This window comes from Anarrhichthys ocellatus, unplaced genomic scaffold (assembly GCF_004355925.1).
Source record: "Anarrhichthys ocellatus isolate YVR2014 unplaced genomic scaffold, GSC_Weel_1.0 scaffold10, whole genome shotgun sequence".
NCBI classification, from domain to species: Eukaryota; Metazoa; Chordata; class Actinopteri; order Perciformes; family Anarhichadidae; genus Anarrhichthys; species Anarrhichthys ocellatus.
The window spans coordinates 2,181,658-2,203,776 of NW_022280040.1; the positions used below are offsets into that span (position 1 = coordinate 2,181,658).

Genomic DNA, 22,119 nt, shown 5'->3' on the forward strand with positions numbered 1-22,119 from the left:
TTGCTAGGAAAATATCTAAAATGTTGACCTTTAGGCTTCGAAGACTGGATTGTGATGAATATTCATTGTTTGTGCATCATATGAGGGGAAAATGTGTCCTCTCTCAAAGTTGCACTCAAATGATCATGTAATCTAGCACTAAATAAAATGTTTAGTTTTAGTTTTAGTCATACTTCCTTCATAAACGTTTTCCAAGACTGGTCCAAAGAAGAGGGAAATGATCAATACAAGTATCCAATAGCATCACCCAACGTATAATTGAGTGGCGAACTGTGATTGGAGGACAGGCCGAGGATGAGGACCAATCACAACGTGGCAAGTCAGACAAGTTCCAGACGGAGGAGGTGGTGTGGCTGAAGTGGGCACTGATTAGTTTGTATGAAACCACGAACCAAAGGCGTCTACAACCACACGTCAGTATTGACCCGGACAGCGGGTCTGTTCAGCCGACACAGTGTTTTGATGATATTCATCAGCGTTATTAGCTCATTTATTTAACCGGATACTTGTGAGAAGCACTTCTTTAATAACGGGCCGCATCACCCTTTTTGGACAATGAAGAAGGTTGCTCTGCTGCTGATTGTGTTGCTCGGCGTTGCACATTTTGCAACTCTGAGCCGATGTGAAGATGGTAAGTCCCGAGCCTTTTTCACGCGTTAATTGCAACTGAATATGTTGTTTAAGTAAAGCAATGTCGCGGTTACTGTGCGTTTCCGGCTCGTTATTGTTCGGCAAACTAAGCTAGCCAAGTTACTGTAGCTACTCTGCTAGTTCTGTTAGCACAATAGCTAACAGTACAGGTGAGCTAACGTTAATTAGTGTCATCAGGACTGCCACACACGTCATGTTGTAACGTGTAGTGTGCATTGTTGTGTCAGTAAAGGTGTAACGCTCACGTGCGAACAGGATGCTGCTATCTCTTGCTACACGTTATGCTCATACCTGTCTTGTTTGTTTTACCCCAGCCATTAAACTACTACTGCCCAAGCTCGTGCTCGTGGAATCAGTTTGTGTCCCTTTTTTTTCCTTGTTTGTTGTGAGATGTTGCAGAGGAGAAGAAAGATGCTGAAGACAGTGAAGAGGAGGAGGATGAAGAGGATGACACAGAGGTGAAAGAAGAGAACGGAGTGCTGGTTTTCACCAATGGCAATTATGACACCTTCATGGAAGGCAAAGACACAGTGCTGGTTGAGTTTTATGCCCCGTGGTGAGTCTGTTATTCCTCCAGGACATTCCCTATTCACAAAGATTCTACTTGCTTTCCATATCACGGCCAACTTTTCCATTTTTGTGTGTCTTCTTTCTGTATCCTTTTTTAGGTGTGGCCACTGCAAGCAGTTTGCCCCGGAGTATGAAAAAATCGCCCAGACTCTTAAGGAGAACGACCCTCCCATACCTGTGGCCAAAGTGGACGCAACGATAGCCAATGAGATAGCGAGCAGGTTCGAAGTGTCGGGCTATCCCACCATCAAGATCATGAAAAATGGGGAACCTGTGGATTACGAAGGCGCAAGAACAGAGGCGGGTAGGGACATTGAATTCATGTAATCATCCTCGCACCCTTTCAAACCACACCTGCCCCCCCCCCCCTTTTATTTTAAAGGAATTTGTCGTCTTTATGTTAAATGTTTTTTGCAGCTATTGTGGCCCGGGTGAAAGAGGTGGCTCAGCCAGACTGGAAGCCCCCACCTGAGGCAACGCTGGTGCTGACCAAGGACAACTTTGATGAGACCGTTAACAACGCAGACATCATCCTGGTGGAGTTCTATGCTCCATGGTCAGTCGGGAGATATATGAACTACAGATTGTTTAGTTATCACTGTAAATGTCACACTGACATCCATTGGAGTGATAGTCAAGTGTTTCAATAGCCGCTGTTAAGACTTATAAAAAAAATGTAATGATTTGCCTATTCTAAATCTCCTTCAGGTGCGGACACTGTAAGCGTTTGGCTCCAGAGTTCGAGAAGGCAGCCCAGGACTTGAGCCAGCGCTCTCCTCCCATTCCTCTGGCCAAGGTGGACGGCACCATCGAGAGCGAGCTAGCCACGCGTTTTGAAGTTTCGGGCTATCCCACCATCAAGATCTTCAGGAAAGGCAAAGTGTTCGACTACAACGGACCCAGAGAGCAGCACGGTATGTGGACGTTATTGGACACTAACACGAGTCGTGGTTTTCCGTGTTTCTATGCATAAAGGCCTGAGAGCACATATTATTTCTAGTTCATCCATCACAGTTGATCTGCTCTTTCCCTCCAGGCATTGTTGACTTCATGGCTGAGCAGGCAGGGCCTCCCTCCAAGCAGGTCCAGGCAGTAAAACAGGTGCAGGAGCTCCTCAAGGACGGCGACGACGCCGTTATAGTCGGCGTGTTCTCCAGTGATCAGGATGCAGCCTATGCGATCTACATTGAGGCCTGTAAGTACTATGAGCCTGGAGGTGTGTTCAAAGCAAGTGGTAAAGATCATTTTTGCTTTATGCCCGTTTGTGCTTTTATGAAGGAAACTTTGGTGTCAAAGTTCTAAAATCTCTGCGTGACAGTCTTTAAAATGAACATGTGGCTAATATTTTCTTTGCTGTCTTTCCGGCAGGTAATACACTGAGGGAAGACTTCACCTTCCGTCACGCCTTCAACTCCGAAGTGGCCAACCTGCTCAAAGCGTCGCCCGGTCAGATTGTCATACTTCAGCCTGAGAGGTTCGGCTCCAAGTACGAGCCAGCGTCGCACACACTTGCAGTAAAGGTACTTCCTGTGTGATCATTTTCACTAGTTGTGTTTTTCATTGGGTATGAAACTCGATCATAAATGACTCTGCCTTCTTTCAGTTCTAGTATCAGTGTAAAATAGATTTTACCTGACAAGCGCTTTAAGTTTAAGACTTACAAAAAACAATTATATCCTGATTTATTTCGAAAGAGTCACTTCTGAGGTCTTGACTCATTCGTGTGTTTATCACATAGGACTCTACGTTGGTGTCAGAAGTGCAGGACTTCTTCAAAAAACATGAAATCCCTCTGGTGGGCCACAGAAAACCAAGCAACGATGCCAAGCGCTACACCAAAAGACCCCTGGTGGTCGTGTACTATGGAGTTGACTTCAGCTTTGACTACAGGAAAGGTGAGCTTCTCCTAGTTGATGGGTTTGACCTGGGATGTTGTTGAACGGCTAGTATTCAGGAGTATAGCTTTGACTTTCACTGTCCTTAAAGTTTAGTTCTGCTTCTGCTCATTTATTGCTCTTTTAATTATTTCTCATAATTTTGTTTAAGCTTAATGCAGCTATAATAGGTTATCTGCAGGGTCTTAAATTACTCAAAATTGGAGCTTGTTTTTATGTGGTTGTTTGTCCAAATGGGTTGAATGCTAAAGTTTGCATGAATGTGCTTGAACATACTATAAAATGACATTTTGTGACTTTCACGTCACATTTATTTTTATGGCATTTTTTGAAATACTATATTGATGAATTCTTTAACATATACTATCAAGTTTATTGCGTACTTTCATATGACTTTTTAAAAACATTTTCTAGCATACTATACTGACTTTAAGATTTTTTTTTTTGGCATGCTGTACTTTGAATTATTTATTTATTTTTTACATCATACAAAACTTTGACTTTTTAAAGCCATTTTATGACCTAATATACTATACATTTTTTCAACATATGATGACTTATTTCGATTTACTATGCCTTAACTTCTTTGATATACTATGACTTTTTTGACATACTATACAATTTCTTTTTTTTTTTTTTTTTTTTAAAAACAACTTTATTCGGCATACTATGCTATGATGTTTTTCTACAGTTTTTTTTCCGGCTAGTTCAAAAGGCCCCGTGACTCTTCAATGATTATTTTTATGACATACTATACTATGCCTTATTTGACACACTAGGGACTGGGCACTTTTTCTTTTTTCCACATACATTTTTTGCGACACACTAATACTTCCTTTCCTTTTTAGCTACGCAGTTCTGGAGATCCAAGGTGCTCGAGGTGGCCAAGGACTTCCCAGAATACACGTTTGCCATTGGTGATGAGGAGGACTACGCAGAAGAGCTGAAGGGCCTGGGCCTGAGCGACAGCGGAGAGGATGTCAATGTAGGACTTCTGGCAGATGAAGGCAAAAAGTTTGCTATGGAGCCAGAGGAGTTTGATGCCGACGTACTGAGAGAATTTGTTTTGGCTTTCAAGAAAGGTTAGTGTTATTATGTGAATTTTGAATGTCATTTCAGCATGGTTTAAAAACCTTCAATAACACTTTCTGAACGTTGTGAATTTCTGTCATGTCCACAGGAAAGCTCAAACCCATCATCAAATCCCAGCCAGTGCCAAAGAACAACAAAGGGCCCGTCAAAGTTGTGGTAGGAAAGACCTTCGAGGAGATCGTCATGGATAAAGAGAAGGATGTCCTGATTGAGTTTTATGCTCCCTGGTGTGGCCACTGTAAGAAACTGGAGCCTGACTATTTGGCTCTCGGCAAGAAGTACAAGGGGGAGAAGAACCTGGTGATCGCCAAGATGGATGCCACAGCCAACGATGTGCCAAACGAGAGCTTCAAAACAGAAGGCTTCCCTACGATATACTTTGCCCCGAGCGACAGTAAGCAGAACCCCATCAAATTTGAAGGTGAAGACAGAACAGTGGAGGGCTTCAGCGCGTTCTTGGAGAAGCATAGCACAAAGCTATCACAGAAGAGGGATGAACTTTGAAAATGTCTCTTTGGATGATTATCTGAGAACTCTTAAACATGCTCGGGGTGAGCTTGAGGGGAAGGGAGGAATGCGGTTACTGAGTTGCTATGTTCAATCATATTTTTTGAGTTTCTGTTCATTCCAAGAGATTCAGTGTTCGTCTGTCTTTAAAAGCATGTACGCACTGTTGAAGATTTCAGTCTTTTTCAATAAAACTGTAAATGATGGGAGCTTTGTGGGCCAGCATTCAAATGTGAGTTTTTGTTACTGTGAATCAATACAAGCTGGAAGGTGTTCAGCAAATTTATTCCAAATGTAAGAGGCCTTTTATATTGAAAAAACAAGCGTTCTAGAAATTAGTTTTAATCACATTTAAGAGCAATTTAGTTATACAGATCTCAGCCTTCAAACAATTAGTAATCACCAAACATGTTATTAATTGATACTTTCAACTAATTTGGCTGCATAAGTCTTGACAGGACAGTGGTGCATCTAGACACCAGACATAACATGCAATCAACAATATAACACTTGTGCATTAAAAACCTGGCTGGGTAATACTTTAAGCGCAAATAATTACATCTTCACATATAAACAGGACATCTCATTTTCACTAGCTGTCTAAATTAAAGAAGCCTTCAAGGTTCTTCGCTGTTGCAAAATGGTGAAGATATCTGATCTTAAGAGATCGGTATCGCAGGAGACGACATTAAGACTTCTTGCCTCCGTCTCACAAAGGCACTTGAAGATACTGGTAATGAATGAGGTGGTTCTCGAGATGGCGGTTATGAAAACTCTTGTGTGAACCGCATGTGGAAATCGCTGATCTTTTGCAGCACAATCTTCAGCTTCTCAGTGGGAGGCAAGATGGTCATCCTGGATGGAACAGCAGGAAGAAGGATGTGGGTTAATGGCAAGTGTAGTGAATTACTTTGAGTTTAATGATCATTCTGCCATCATGACCTCAATTTAAGAATCAAACAAATAAAAATTCACTTGTGCAGTACAGGTTCAAAGCAGTCTGTAAAGTATATAAACAAATCTAATCCGGTTTAAATGGCAAATTAACTTTTGAAGATTCACTTTGCAATATATCGATTATAGCGCAGAAAAAGCCATAACATTATTAATGGCCAATGTATGGTCACAGTATGCTTGCAATAGGTTCCTTATTTTCTATTAAGTTGAGGAACAAACTGTTTGAAATCTGTAAAATGTCCAGAACAGAGATGGTATAGCCATGCGAACCTGAAGTGGAAGGTTCCCTCTCTCTGGCCAAAGCCACTACCAGGCACCAGGCAGATGCCCTCCTCCTCCAGCAGCTTCATGCAATAAAACATGTCTGGGACATGGCCTTCCTCCTGTAGATGGACACACACACATGCACGTTTGAACATGTCCACACAAGACAAGTAAATTGGGGTGAGGCTCTTTTGTGACATATGGTGGGTGTGCAGAGCAGACCTTTGCCTTGTCGATGGCCTTCTGTGGGAGAGCGATGCGGGGGAAGGTGTACATGGCCCCCTGCACAGGGTTACAGGTGATACCAGGTACTGTGTTGAAGATTTGCTCTGTTAGCCCCGCCTTCTCTGCTAAATCTGCCAACACCGCTGTCCGCTCCTGAAGGAGAAGCAAGAGTTAAAAGATTTATGGAGTGTACTTATGAATTCTTTAATATATCTATCTGATAATGAGAATAGTCTAACTTCCATTATTTACATCCCTTCAGTGGATTTTTCAATGTGGTACTGTCTATTACCACCTGAATAAAATAAAATTAATTTCAAACTTTATGAACATACAGTACATGGATGTACAGGTGTACGACAGATTGTGGGTTACTGGCTGCTTCAATTGAAGGCTGCATTAGGAGAAACAATGAGTAAAACTGGTATTTTTGTTTCTGGTCTAGATTGGAACTACACCCAATAGTAGAAAAAAGAAATTAAAAAGTCATGAAAAAGCCATCGTACAGTATGTCGGAAAAAGTGCTAAAAAGTCACAAGTTGTTGAAGAAAGTCATGGAAAAGTCATAGTATAGTATGGCAAAAACGGTCAACGTATAGTATGTTGAAAAGAGTAATAAAATTGTCAAAGTATAGTTTGTCGAAAATCTTGTAAAAAAGTCATAGTACAGTATGTCAGGGAAAAGGCATTAAATTGTCATAGCATAGAATGTAAAAAAAAAATTCATGAAAAATGTCATCGTACATTATGTGGATAAAGTCATCAAAAGCAATAGTATAGTACAGAGGTATTCAATTCAAATTCACCGAGGTCCATTTCGAGAGAATTTCTTCAAGCAAAGGTCCGGAACATCACAATAACATCTAACTTGCGTGATGATTTAGGACCATATGTAATAAAGTTGCCGATGAGAGAGAAGCAAAAAAGTTGGACATGATCCCGGTGACTTATTATTTGTCTTAATAACTATTATCCACCAAATAATTCAGTTCAAGCTGTGGAGTTGTTGAAAGCAGTAGGGGTAGGTTGAAGATCTAGACGATGGCATGTGGAGTGCGACTGAGCTCAGTGGAAGAAACCTTGAGCACCGGATGTGATGATGAATGAGGAGGAGGGTCACATCGGTTCTGAAATGACAACTGACTGCAGAGAAGAGAACAGGTCTTTAAAGTTTGACGGGAAACATATGATTGGCTGAGGGAGGCCGTTGGTGATCGCGGTGTGGGGCAAGCCACAGGCTGCGTCAGCATTGCGTAAATAAGGTCGACCAGTCTTCAATGCTACCAGGGGGCAGGAAGTCTGCATGCCAGTCTGCCTCAGAGCTCACTTCAGGCTTCCGGTGTGTCCGATGTAGGATGCTGTGGTAAGATACTCACACCAAACTCCTGTCGTGTAAACCAGTAGCATATCTGACCTGTAACGTTGGATTCAGAATAGACTTTGACTGCTACCACTTTACATAATTTGGTCAGGATGTATGGTGCCACCATAGTGATTTTAGGATTACCAAATCCCTCCTTGAATATCAAGTTGTTAACATTGATTATTTACTGAGAGTAAAGTACAGTAAAACTTAGAGAGCTTTGCTTATAGGAGTGCTATTTTGAAATATAGTATTTATAATCATACAGTTGTAAATTAATTAACTATGTAAAATGTTGGGATTTACTCTAACTTCCTACATTAGGACAGTGTTTGTATGCTCTCATTCACTCACAACTCTCTCTGGCTCTCGGCAATAAAAAAAAAGTCATAGTTTAGTATGTCGAAAAAAATCATAAAATAGAATGTCGGGAAAAGGCATTAAATAGTCATAGCATAGTATGTAAAGAAATTAATATAGAATGTTGAAAAAAGTAATAGTACAGTATGTCCAAAGTCATAGTATAGTATGTTGAAAAAAGTCATGAAAAAGGTCACAGTATAGTAACTTTAAAAAAAGTCATAGTTTAATATGTCAAAGTAATAAATAAGACAGATTATAAAATGTCAAAAAAAGTAATAGTACAGTATGTCCAAAATAGTCATAAAAAAGTCGTAGTATAGTATGTCGAAAAAAGTGATAAAAGGTCATAGTATAGTATGTCATGTTATCATTATTACTATTTTATATTACCGATACCATTAACGCGCATTATTGACTTTGCTTCTTCACCGGAGTCTCTGTGCTTTCTCACCTCACAGGTTTCCGTGGATCCTGGTGATACCTGGACCCTGGTCTGGTCTCCTGCCGTGGTTCTGTCATATGCATTGAATGTGTTGTAACTCTATTATGTTGTTCATTCTGTACACATGACATCTATTGCACTTCTGTCCATCCTGGGAGAGGGATCCCTCCTCTGTTGCTCTCCCACAGGTCTCTCACTCTTCTCTCCCCGTTAAAGGGTTTTTTTTGGGGGAGTTTTTCCTGTTCCGATGTGAGGGTTCCGGGACAGAGGATGTCGTATGTGTACTGATTGTAAAGCCCTCTGAGGCAAATTTGTAATTTGTGATTTTGGGCTATACAAAAATAAATTGAATTGAATTGAATTGAATAGAATAGAATATGTCGAAAAAAGTGATAACTTAGAATAGTAGTGTAGTATGTTGAAAACGTCATTAAAAAAGTCATTGTATAGTATGGCAAAAACGGTCATAGTATAGTATGTTGAAAAAAGTAACAAAAAAAGGTCATGGCATAGTATATCAAAAAAAGCAAAAATAAAGTCATAGTATAGTATGTCGAAAAAAAGTCATGAAGAATGGCATAGTATAGTACGTTATACTGTAGTGGGTCAAAGAAAATCACGGTATAGTTTGTCAAAAAGTGTTGAAAAAGCCATGGTATAATAAGTCATTAAAAAAAGTAATTAAGTCATAGTACAGTATGTCATAAAAAGTAAGTCAGAAAAATCTCATCATAAAAGGTAATAAACTTTACAGGTGGGCTATATGGGACGAATTGGTTTGGACTTTGCAAGCAGCTACAGCCATGTGTAGCAGTCGCGCACTATGCAATCTGGTGCCTCACTGATCAGACACGGTGCGTGAAATTACACATTTTCGTTGCCGTTCTTCTCATTGACAGATCTAATGAGCTGCTTTCTGTGCATAGATTACACGATGTGGTATTTATATTAGTACATGCTGTGTTAGTATACACTCAGTCCACTGCTAGGATGTGTGCTAGCTGGTGTGTTCCTCAGACCTTCATAAACTTGTTGTAGGAGGGCTCATCAGGCTGCGGGGGGTTGACCACCATGTCCAGGAGAGCTTGTCCGGGAACAGGGGGGCAAAGACGCACCGACACGATTTTGGTAAGTTGAGCCTTCACTTCAGGGTCCATGTTAATCACCTCCATGTAGCCTCCACGGAATCCACACCTGACAACAAAAGCAAACAGAGGAAAGAAGGAAGTCAAAACACAAAGTACACTTATGGTACAGGTGATGGACACGTCAGCAGCAAGAGATATTCGTTTGTAGAAGTAACAACTCCAAGGATCTTTTAAGTATTAATAAAGAAGAAAACCTTTTGTAGGTTTCATACACAAGTGTAGTCTGTGTGTGTGTGTGTGTGTCTAGCTACTCACTCTCCCATGTAGCATTTGGAGGTGGAGTGAAAGGAGGCCATCTCCACTGTAGTGGAGTACTCTGGTCCCATCTCAAACAACACCCTTTTAAAGGAGTGAAACTTACAGCCCTCTGCATACACATTGTCCTGGTAGACCTGAAGTGGGAAAACACTTTATTAAAAGCACATCATTATCCATAACAGAATGAACTGAAATGTGCAGCATGTCTTCAAGAGTTGACTGAAAAAAGGATCATTAAACTGCCACGACGAGCTACTGTGCTCATAGCAGATTATCTACTGTATTTAACTTCTGTCTGTGTCATGAATTAAGTGAGTATGTTACCATTTTCATTAAGTCACACATTAACTTTACCGAACGTTTTGAAACTCGGTTGTCAATTTGAAATGTATTCAGTCATCAACAAGGATGATAGATACATTTGTGTCCTTACTTTTTCAATCTATATGATGAGGTCATAGAAATGCATGATGTTGACAGATAATTAGCAGAAAATGAATTGTTGTGCTGCTCTGTGTGTGGGTTGAAACTGTGAATCTTATTATAATTCTGGTTGCATCCCGAGTAGTGATGTGAATGAAGCCAGTCAACTTGCTTTGACATCACTAATTTTGCTCTGTAAGACTGAAGAAACTGGGAGAGAAAAACTTCTGAATTGAGGAAATGTGACGTTACTTCATCAGCCATGAGGAAGAGATGCTCCTCTTTAGCGAATCGGATCACATCTTCAATGCACTGCCTGCTCTGGACCTGACCTATCACACAAGGACAAGCAGAGTTTGTCGATGCAATTCGGGCGCGCATGTACACACCGACGAAATTACACAATTCCGGCAACCGTTTAATTTAACACACAGAAACGACTATCACCTGACATACCAGTGGGGTTTCCGGGGTTGATGATGCAGATTACGCGGGGATTACAGTGCTGCCTGGCTGCGTTGACGGCTCTCTTTAGCTCTGCAATATCCAGACTCCAACACTTGTCCTCATCCAGGTAGTAATTGATCTGCACGGCGGCCAGGTCTGCCAGGGCCGCCGAGTACAGAGGGTACTGGGGGATGGAGATCATTACTCCAGTACGGTCACGACCCTCGCCACACACCAGCAACTTCAGCATGGTCTGGGATCGTAAGGGAGGAAGAAGATGGGAAAGGAGGGTAAGACAGACAGAATGAAAGTTGAGGTGGTAGGAGTAATATTGGAGAATATTTGAAAGAACATACAGTATATAGACCGTCAGTGTCAGAAAAAACATCTGCAATATTTAAAGTTGATATATAGGAGACCGAGAGTATTTTGCCTTTCAACGGCTCTCAACATGGAGACAGTTGAGCCACCATAGCCAAATTCCCCTTTCCCACTTCCTGCTGCCCTTGCTTGTACCACACCCATATTCGAACTCTGCCTTAATTTTGATCTCAGCTACATACCTGTTTTGTGACTGTTTTGTTTTGTGACTGCATCATGACGGTTATGAAGCTAAAGCGCTGACAAAATCTGTCCACAGACATGTAAAAACCTGGCAAAGTATTCAAAACCGCTTCTGTGTTAGTTCCAGGTTTCGCCACACACACACACACACACACACAAACACAAACACAAACACACACACACACACACACACAAAACTGTAATGACAGTGACTAAGGTACGTGGGTGGGGTAAAGTTACAGATGAGCAAAGTACAGCAGAGTATATAATTAACAAAGGTGGATAAGAAACAGATTCATAAGCTAGCTATACTAAAAGTATGTCACCTGTGCCACATTAAAGCAATGTATCAACTCGTGCCTTTGCCTACAGTATGTCAGCACTTTGGAGAAGAGACGATAAACAGTGTAACCCATACCACAATGGCATCACTGGCTCCGGTGGAGAGGTAGATGTTGTCGGGGTTGGAGGGGACTCCACCATCTCTCTTCTCTATGTAGCGTGCCACATCCTGACGAATGCACTCAATGCCCTGGCTGGCGCTGTAGGCCCCTTGAACACATGAAAATGAACTTTGAATCAAACAAAAAAAACACACACACACCACATTGATCGGTTGACGCTCTGTTTAAATAGTGCACAGACTGTCCACATAAATTATTAATGAGTAGACAAACGGAGGTGGATGCTAATGACGTGAGCGTTGGGAGGGAGGGGACGTAAATGTGGTTGGTGGAGTGAGCGGGAGTTGTCTGACCTATACTGTGGCCTCCGCAGGCATCGAGAATACGCCGCGCCCTTTGCTTGGCATCCTCCGGGAACTTGTTGTCCTCCAGGAGATCCGGGTAAGCACACAGGGCCAAGACCTGAGAGAGGAAGACGCGCGTCTTACAGGCATTCTGGCACATTCCGTGTGTATGAAAAGTAGTAAGTCCTGTTTTCATGAATACTGCTTTGTTGTCAAACACAATCACTCAAGTGAATTTAGGAAAAGCTGTAGCTGTCCTACCTGTCTGAGAAATGTGATTGGTTTCTGGCCCATTGCGTGGGCATCGCCTATGTTAGCCTTGATAACTTCCGTGAAAGGTTTCTTGACTCCCTTGAAAGACAAAGACAGGGACGAGCAGGTAAATCTCTTGATTACACATGATAGAACAAGTGGGAACTTGGTGACTCTGTCATCTCCTACATGTAGCGACACCTCCTTAACAAACAGGAAGTGTGCGAAGATTAACAAGAAGTAATGAGAAGGAGACACAAGTTAAGATATATTGGAAACTTCAAGACTTAAAAAAGGAACACAACTATTATTGTGTAAGTCGACATGTTATGACATCTTGACTACATTACTAACCTGATAATACTAATGTTATTTGTCGATATTGGCTGCAGGACGTAGACATTCATCTGTGCAATACATCACTATAAAGGATATCGTGGTAAGTAGCAGTGCGCACAACTCAGAATCTGAAGTATCAATAGAAACAAAAACCCGGCACTCACCGATAAAGTGCCTTCTTATTTATTATGGGCAAAAGAACAGACTTGTTTCAGCTAGAAGCCATTATCGGCGTAATTGAAACCAGTGCAATTAATAAAGACAACATAACCGGTATAAAATAAACCGGTATTAGTCACACGGCAGGGACATTTGCAGGATTACAGCAGCATAGTAGATAGTGCAAACAAACAAACAAGAGACATAAGTAGAAAAACAAGACCAATAAATACATAATCACATAGTAAAGGTATAATAAATAAGTAAAAAACGGTTTGGTTTCATTTGGTTGAGGAAGTAAGGAGCATTTTGCATTTGTACAGCTTCAAATTGTCCATCCCAGGCTGACATCTTTCAGAGACAGAGGGTTAGTAACTACATGACATTTGTGTTGGTCTCTCATCTAAGTTGTAATCAAACCAGAGACACAGATAGTCCCACACACACAATCATCTTCTGTTTTGCACAGAGTCTGGTTTGGCTTTTGGAGCAGGAAGCGCTGGGCTCATGGAGACACAACCCCTCTTCTGTTTAGGGTTGTGGATTGACTCAAGAATTGCTGGCTTAATCCAATCATGTGAAGTCACCATTCCTCTTCATTGCATCATCTTCATCTCTGTGAGCTGTTCAGACCGGCACACTGCATGTTGGTGCCTGCGAGTCTGTTTGCTGTTCACAACATGCGGCTGCAGCTGTTGCCGTTTATCAGATGAGGTGAAATTGACAATAGATGTCCCCTGCTACTTCATACCAGGATGGAGCAATGAGGTTTAAATAGATGTCGAGACAACCATGAGGTGTGTGCATTTAAATATCACATCATTAAACTAATTGTCATTGCATTTCACTGTATGCTCATGCGAAATACGATGCCAGACTAAACTGAAAATGTCCAAAGAAATTCATATTTGACTTATTGTGAATTTAAAAATACAATTGCATCGTGGTAATTAGATTGTCATAAAATTAAACTCAAGCTCTAAATCTGGCCAGCTGCTTCTCTCGCTGTAGAGCACAGAGGAAGTGAAAGGCCCGTCTCAACCAAACGCATCCAAATATAGCCGTTCATGTACATTTCAGGATTAGACTCAGCTAAGAATATTAGTTTTACTGTAAACCCTTTTCAAGTCAAGTCAAAGCTGCACAAAGGCAATACAGTTAAAAAACAAAATGTTTAAAAGTTATGCTCTTCACATGGTCAATGTGATGATTCAGCACATTTAGCTTTTTAAAATACCAGGCATAAAGGCCTCCAAGGGCACAGGGAGAACTTTACTTTTGACTGAGTCAATATTATCATCTCTATGGTCTTGCGTGATTAAAAGAGCAGCGCCCACAAGATTCTTTGGGCTCGCGTGGAAATCAGATGCCAGTTTGTTTGAAATCTATTGGATGCAGCACGTTTTACCTCGTCCCCGGCCTTGTTCTCGAGCAACAAAGAGGCTGCTGTTGTCTGGGAGCCAGAGGAGCCAGAGGAGCCGGTCGGTTCCCCGGCTCAGCGCCGCGTCCTCCTGCTCGCTCAGCACCAGGCACTGATTGCAGCAGCGAGCCAGGCCAAGAAACCCTGACCTGAATACACCCAAGGTGGATATGACATTTTCTATGATTTAACAAACTCATAACTCAATAAAACCTCTTATGCATTACTCTCCATTGTCACAGACAATGCAGACTTGCCATCAGATCCGAGCCTGAAAAAGCACTGTCATGCCAGATGTCTGGGTTAGGATTATATTATAAGAGTCCTTCCCCACACCAGTGCACGCCTGCACAAACACACACTTGCATAAAATCCGCTGAGCCATCAGTAAAAGTGTTCCAGTCACAGATCTGACAGGAAGCTCACCCGCAGACCGCTGTAGTGATGTAAACCCTCCTGACCCCTCAGAAAACTCCCGGATTTTACATTTCAGATTGTTTTCACTCACATTTGGTGTAATAAATGTATAAAGCAGGTTTGTCTAAAACTAATGTAGGTGTGTAAAATTGCAATCTCTCCTCTGGACTGGACCTTCACGAGGAAACACTTTACGGCTCTGCAGCCAATGATTCCCGTTATTCTTGGCAAATAAGTTTCTTTCCTTTTATAAGAGGAGGGGAAAAAAACAGTGGATTACCAAGAACTCGAGCACTTTCAGTTGAACTGGGTGCTGCTTGTTCATGGACCACCTTGCAGAGAAAAGGCCTGTGACGCTACTGGGCCCTCGCAGCTGCAGCTTTGTCCAATGAACTTTCTCCCCAGTGAGGAGGAGGAGGAGGAGGAGGAGGAGGGAGGTGGGCAAACCAGGGAGACAAAAGAGGATAGAGAATGTACCCTCTCATCTTACATAAGAACACTCCACGATACACACATCCTCTCAGGCTACCTCGGGCTAGAGAAGTAGTCCGACGCGCTTGGAACTGCCTCTTACAGATCACTACGCGTCTTGTGAAGAGAACATACAGAACTGCAGAGAGGGTTGCATTACAGCCTGTTTAAAAGGCTCCCCTCCCCGCTCAACTTGTGTAACCTTCCTTAGGAAAGCATGGCGGATCAATACCACATTAATATGTAAGAGGAGTTTGAGTGCTGCGCAGGACATAACAGCCCCACCACTGCTGGCATTAAGCCTTTGAAAAGTAGACCTACTGTCCATGTCCTGCAGCCACTCAGCATAAACTGTCTGAGGACAGCATTATTGATGAGGGCTATACTCTCTGTCCTCACTACTAAACTCCTCACCATATCTTGAGGAAAAGGAGCACTTAAATAACTTGTTTTGCTCACTGTCAACAGCAGCTGGTGTGTGCAAATCAAACATTTTGTGTTAAAAAAAMCAAAAAACAAAACAAAACACACACACACACACACACACACACACACACACACACACACACACACACACACACACACACACACACACACACACAGCTTTTCAAAACTTCCACCGACTCCCTAATGACCGCCACATCACCACTGCAGTAACAGCCTCTTTATCTTTCTCCTTGTGCGTTATCAAACTCAACTCCGGTTCACGTGCACCGAGGTGTGCGCGTGTCACAGCCCCCCCACACACACAAAAAAAAACAAACTTGGCGTTTACCTCTTTCAGCTCATTCTCTATCTGCAGAGCCCGCTGGACTATGGCACCGCGGACCGCGTACTCGACCTTCCTCACATTGGGGTTCATGCTGTCCAAATTCAGCACCTTGCCCCGGCTCGCGCAGCCGTTCGCTGCATGCTGTGACATGATTATGTCACGCGCAAAACTCCGTCTCACAGCGGACTGTAGAGCTTGAACGGGAAAGAAGATTTAGACGCATCACGAATGAACAACTGTGACTGTACATGAGCGAGAAAAGTGTTTGCAGCTGTTACCAGTTGTTCGGCAGGAGTCGGCTCAGCTCGTGTGTGTACTTTCACTATGACTCCTCTGAGACACAACTGACAGTTGAGCCACATACATACTTCCGTTCATACGTCCCACCCGGCCCGCCACGCCTTCGCCCGTGGTTGGCTGTCTTCCTTCAGTGACTTCGCTTCTAGCTCTCGGCGTGCCGAATGATGCCTTTACGTGCCGTCGGAAAAAGAAAATATAAACTTGCGCCCCGCGATCGGAGTTAACTTTTAGGAATAACAGACTTGCCCACTTGAGTGGAGTAAGGAGATATGTGTCACTGCAAAATAAGTGAGAAATAAGAAAATTAATTAATTCATTATGGATTGTAACTCAATTGTTTTCCAGTTCTGTATTGGAGTATTGAGAAAAAACTCATTAGCTATTATAAAAGTATCGATACAACAATATAAAAACATTCAAAACTTAAGCCCCACGTATTGATTTTGTGCCACTTGCAGGCAGACATGACAAAAACTGGCTAATTTGTACAGACCACTGAGGGGCTTTTACATTTCGAGCTCTGTGACATAAGAGTGTATCTCACAACACTGCTGGGGGGGTTTGCTTTGGTGTTGCAAGGAATCATGGGGTAGCATTTGGTCAGAGATCCTTTAATCTATCATGTGACCTGCATAAAGAACAAGGAGATTTCCGGATAAGACCCTAAGATTTCAAAGGTTAAAGCTCATTTTCCTAATTTTGCTACATAGTTTATATACATTTAGTTGATACAAAATAAACTTAACTGTATCTCAAACGGACCCAAACGGACTTTAAAACAAGACTGAGAACATTTTTTTAATGAAATTGTTGGGCAGTTAAAGTTCCTTTGAATGTCTTTTTTGGAGAAGAAAAAGTGAGACACAGAATTAGCTGCCTGTGTGTGAGAATAACAAAGTGTGAGAAAGAGAAACCTCCAGATGCCTTGGAAAGGACTTGGGGAAGACATTTGATATCTCAATCCAAAAACGGTTCACATACAAGCATGTGACGTACAGGCGACCTTGTGTGATGCCGTGCGTATTTTTGGCAGCGCCGCACGACGGTCTGTTCCATTTCGCCTTTACCTAATTTTTTAAAGACGGATCAACATCGCAACATAGACAATACTCAGTAGCCTTAAGGCTCACGTTCATGTCTGAATATAAGCAGGTTTCATTTTTAAAACACGCCCCATGCACAGCTGTCACCAAGGCCACACACAACACGTCCTGGACAAAGGCTGTGTGTGTGCGTAAATGTGCGAGTGGATAACAATAGAGATGAAATTCTGTTAAGTGCATCTAAAAGGAAAACCAAGTTGCCATAAATAAGGCAGCAACTTGTACCATTATAACAACATGAAACAGTTTTATCCTCATGCAATGCTTTTATAATGTATGTGTACTAACGTGTTTACTGTGTGTATCATGTGCTGCCCTGGCAGGCGGATCAGAACGGAGTGTGACATTCAAGATGTGCTGATGTAAGAGGAAGACAAAAGGCATTGGGGGGGGACAAGTGTGTGGCTTGTCATGTGGCCATTATTTGACCCTGACTAATGTATAAATTAAAAGAAAACAAACATGGCTATCTGATTCCGTCCCTTTAACAATACCCAGAGACGTAATGCTCACATTCATTGAAGAAATCCACTTGGAAAAAAAAGAGAGGAAAATACAGAAATCGATTGAACATTTATATTTTGTTTTTCTAAACAGGGCTCAGTGAAAATCATGAACAAAACTGAATTGCAATACAGAAATGAGAGCGCACCGACCGCTGGAGTTGGAGGACGATATATCATTTTATCCCGCTGCTCGTCAATTGTACATGTGGGACTTTGTGCAAGCATTGCAAACCTACAGTATACCAAAGCTGACACCTAAAGAAGGCACCGACCTTTGACACAAAAAAAAAAAAAAAAAAAAAAAATCATATGACAAGTTCACTTGGTTTGACAAAAAAGAAAAAGCAATATATCATCTCTTTGATAAATATTTTGCCCTCACACTTTAATCTTTAAAAAAAATGTACACTGTACACCACCAGCCATATTCAGTATCAGATAGAATAAATAATGTGATTCCATTCAGAGAGTAGAAAAATAGAAATACTGACAAAAAATAGAAATCTAGAAATGATGAGGGGCTGAGTCAATTTTCCACCGATTCAAATATACATAGATGATCTCACATAGTATTTTAATGACAAACAGTTGATTTACAAATTGCACCATTACAAATGTTGAAATGTAGGCTTTTCTGTGCACTGGAAAAGTAATTAAAAAAAAAAAAAAAAAAGCCTCAGGATATTTTCAGTCCAAAAAAAATAAAAAATAAAAATAAAAAAATAAATCAAGCAAGGGAACAGTCCTTGTTTTCATGTTTGCATTAATGTAGATTCAGAGTAGCTATACCGTATACTGAATCTATCACGACCAAACTATCTCTCAACCACAAATAACCAGTCTTATCATGTACCCTTATAGCACTCAGTAAAGAACACAGAAATTTAAATCGCATTCTTAATTGAAAACAAATAATCTTGAACTGCTAATTCAAATTCAGCTTTTTGCGGTTAGTTCAACTTTTACATGATTCTAAGGCTTTTCAATGAAATGTCAATCTACAGTAGTTGAGCAGTGCAGTAAGAGAACACGTTAAGTAATGGACAAAGACCGGGCAAAGTAAATATTTGCTTATAGTTCTCCTCTGAGTCACTAGATGGACACCTAACGAAGGAGGAAGGAGGAAGCGCCAGGGAATGCTAGGACCGTCAATGTAAAGTGTGTATTGTATCGAAAAAAGAAGATAAGTAAATGACAAATAAGCATAAAGATTCCTCTTCAGCTCACTGAAATGCAGTGTAGATCAAACCCTCATTGGCATGTGGCCTTAACTTGCAGTCTTCAATGATTTATTTCAAGCAGGAAAGGTTTTTGCCACTTTGGAGTGTAAAATGCCGAGCTTCCCTACTCTGTAGGCAATGTGTCTGTGTGCGTGTGTGTGTGTGTGTTAGACTGTCTACATGAGTCCACAGCAAGGCTCCTTATTGTTGGACTGGTCCTCCTCAGGGGCTCTGAGTTTCAGCAGAGGAGGCTCTCCGCTGGCTGGGGTGAAGTACACCTGGCTCGGGGAGGCTTCCTCCTCTGCGCTGGGGGTCGTGTGGAGCTCTGGCTGGGCCTGAGCGTTTGCCACCTCGGCCTCCGCTCCAGAAGGCTCCTCCTCTAAGGAAGGAGGCAGCGGTGGGGGAGGTGCTGGGTACTTATTGAGCTTGGCGGCTGCCCGCTGGCGTTTCAGGTCAGCCAGTGTATGGTGCGATTTCTCCCGAGTCATACTGTCCTCCCCCTCTCCCACTGTAGACCCCAAGCCAGCTCCAGATGCAGGGCTGAGCTGGTACGAGGCGCTACGGTCCATGAGACCACCACTCCACAGCTCTCCGGGTACAGAGGAGGCCAGAGAAACAGAGGTCCCTCCATTACCGACACTGGACACAATTTTCCTGTCTGCAGCCTCGAGTTCCTCTAAACGTGATGTAGCTCCACCGCCAGCAACCTGAAACACAAGAGAACATTAAAGAATACATATAAGTGAAATCAGCTTCAACTCTTTGGAATTCATTTTTTATTTTTATGAAAATAAGGTTTTTTGTGTCACATTTTCACACACTGAACTCACCATGGTCGCATGCTGGTGCAGCTCGTTGTCCGTTTGTCTGTCCTCATCGTCGTCCTGTGGCTCTGGCTGCCGGCCGCGCTCCTGCCACACCATGGCCTCTTTGTGGTGCTCCCGCCGGTACAGACTGGAGCGCTCGTTAACACTGACACGACGGACCACCTTACTGTATAGACAAACGAGAGAGGGGGGGGGGGGGGGGGGGGGGGGAGGACAGTAAAGCTAAACTGCTCTAACTTTGATTCGTTTTCATCCTTGGGCTCTCTGGCCTAATGTCCCCTCTCACCCTCTGCTGCCAGTACTAGAGGCTCGTCTTTGCAGCGTGCTCTTCTGTCGGTCCTGGCTCTTCATGATGGCATCATGTTTGTGCTTCAGGTCCATTAGTTTGGATCTGACCTCTTCATCCATACACACGTCTGAAAAGTCAGTAGCAGGAAAAGGTTAGACACCGTGAGAGACATTTAGGAAATGAGTTATGATAATTAGTTCCTATTTTAGCACAGGCTAGACTTTAAAGAGTGGATTAGCATTACATCATTAAAAGGTGAAAGGTACTGTCATTTACAGCTATGAGGCAATACAGGACAAAACGTCTTTCTGGTCTTACCCAGAGGCGTCTCCTCCAGGACAGACTTTGCGTCTAAACTGGCTCCATGGGCCACCAACAGTTCCACCATTTGGATCTATGGAACAAATACAAAAACAACCCTATTAATGGGTCATTTGAAGAAAAGTGGAAGGGTCTTGTCTTTTGGTTTGTATGCAGCACCTACTTGTCCCCAGCAGGAGGCGGCATGTAGCGGCGTCCAGCCATCAGAGTCCTTCGCCTCCACCAGAGCTCTGTGCTCGAGCAACAGCTCCGCCACCAACACATAGCCGTTAGCAGACGCTATGTGGAGCTGGGAGAGACGTTCAACATTGGTCATTTAAGAGTTAACCTCGCGGGAGGCAGTTCAACATTTCAGGGTTTAACTTAAAGTCTAGTTTCCTTCGGCAGAAATACACGTCATGTAAAAGACAAGGTTCAAATGCATTCAGAAAAAGCTAGAAAACTGGATATAAGTTTTACATAGAAGAGATATTGCTGCATTTTATACTCAAATGTGAACTTCATTTATACTCCTGATTTAGACCTTCTTTGGAGACATTCCAAGTCATTAAGAAAATACAAGTAGCACTCCGGTGCTGACGAATAACACTAACTATACTTCAATATTGATTTATAAACTTTAAGGAGGGACATTTCAGACTTCTAGGAAGCTAAGCACACAGCTTAGATGAATGGAAGCAATTTCTAAAAGTTTGTTTTTTCCCTGTTCAGAGATCTTGAATAAAATAAAAAGAATACAAATACACCGGTATAACCAATCATTCATTTCAAATTTCCAGACTTTGACCAGCCTTTTAATTCTTGGCAGAACTCTATGATTTTGGTTGGTTAAAAATATGGTTAAAATCCCTGGCTTGTCACATCCTAATTTATAATTTATTTAATTCTCTTCATGTATTCAGTAGATGTCCCTCCGTCTCACCAGTGTTGCGCCATTAGAATCCTGTGCGTTCAGGTGTGCTCCGCTCTCAACCAGAGCCTGAATGTCAGCCAGCATGGTCGTCTCTTTAGCCCCTCGACATTCATCTATACGATCCTGAGTTATCCCTAAACACACGCGCACGCGCACACGCACACGCACACGCACACGCACACGCACACGCACACACACGCACACACACACACACACACACACACACAGGGATAGAACCAATGAAACCTGCAGTAGTAGCACACAGACAGTAACAGACATTTGTTTTAATTTTGGTTTGGGGATGGTCAGTATTTGGCACCTGATTTCAAATAGAGATGTGTTAAAGCTTGTTAGAAAAAAAAAAAAAAAAAAAACTTTTCAAGAAACCACACCAATTTCTGACAATTCAACTGTACTGATGAACTGTCTGTTGTTGGTGGCATTGGGATTGCTGATAGTGAGCTTTGGTATTGTTCTGTTGTTTGTATTGCAGAATTTGTTTAATTTCTTAGTTTTTCAATTGGTGTTTTATTGCGTCTGCTTTTTAGAAAGTCTAACAACTGATCTTTTATCTCTGTAACCTGCGCAGCACTTGTGGCCTTCGCACGGAGACTACAGGTGAAAAATGAGCTTTACGCTATATCTGTTACAATATATGTGATATGCATTATCACTGCTAAATAAACAATAAATAAATAAGAGGCTGGATGTGACTCATCTTACTGACCCTGTTCAGCCATAACCATCTCCAGCAGCTCAAGGGTGGCCTCGTCTTCACAGAGATCGTAGGGCATGTTGCCATCCGCATTGACAGCCAGCAGGTCAGCCCCACTAGAAGCATGCACGCACACACACACACACACACACACACACACACACACACACACACACAC

General features: G+C 42.2%; 3 protein-coding genes across 3 annotated transcripts in view; 1 reads left to right on the plus strand and 2 right to left on the minus strand.

Moving 5' to 3' along the window:
- The first annotated feature begins 325 nt into the window (after window positions 1-325).
- Window positions 326-4,924, plus strand: pdia4 (protein disulfide isomerase family A, member 4). Its single transcript, XM_031850235.1, has 10 exons — window positions 326-631; window positions 1,042-1,207; window positions 1,320-1,525; window positions 1,639-1,777; window positions 1,930-2,135; window positions 2,258-2,416; window positions 2,590-2,741; window positions 2,960-3,116; window positions 3,965-4,198; window positions 4,297-4,924. Exons 1-10 carry the CDS (start codon window positions 556-558, stop codon window positions 4,710-4,712), a joined length of 1,911 nt encoding a protein of 636 aa, XP_031706095.1. The 5' UTR covers window positions 326-555; the 3' UTR covers window positions 4,713-4,924.
- A 59-nt stretch (window positions 4,925-4,983) lies between these two features.
- Window positions 4,984-16,141, minus strand: LOC116385056 (alanine aminotransferase 2-like). Its single transcript, XM_031850236.1, has 12 exons — window positions 16,026-16,141; window positions 15,751-15,941; window positions 12,179-12,268; window positions 11,927-12,035; window positions 11,588-11,721; window positions 10,615-10,858; window positions 10,411-10,490; window positions 9,733-9,869; window positions 9,349-9,523; window positions 6,159-6,314; window positions 5,943-6,055; window positions 4,984-5,570 (listed from the first exon to the last, which is right to left on the minus strand). Exons 2-12 carry the CDS (start codon window positions 15,895-15,897, stop codon window positions 5,480-5,482), a joined length of 1,476 nt encoding a protein of 491 aa, XP_031706096.1. The 5' UTR covers window positions 15,898-15,941; window positions 16,026-16,141; the 3' UTR covers window positions 4,984-5,479.
- Window positions 16,142-17,723: 1,582 nt separating this feature from the next.
- Window positions 17,724-22,119, minus strand: part of ppp1r16a (protein phosphatase 1, regulatory subunit 16A) — a 7,132-nt gene continuing 2,736 nt past the window's right edge. Inside the window, exons 4-10 of the mRNA XM_031850201.1 lie at window positions 21,954-22,057; window positions 21,236-21,360; window positions 20,477-20,602; window positions 20,311-20,386; window positions 19,990-20,119; window positions 19,707-19,869; window positions 17,724-19,583 (exon numbers count right to left, since the gene is read on the minus strand). Coding sequence (XP_031706061.1) covers window positions 19,053-19,583; window positions 19,707-19,869; window positions 19,990-20,119; window positions 20,311-20,386; window positions 20,477-20,602; window positions 21,236-21,360; window positions 21,954-22,057 — 1,255 coding nt within the window. The 3' untranslated portion in view covers window positions 17,724-19,052. The remainder of the gene's footprint in view (window positions 19,584-19,706; window positions 19,870-19,989; window positions 20,120-20,310; window positions 20,387-20,476; window positions 20,603-21,235; window positions 21,361-21,953; window positions 22,058-22,119) is intronic.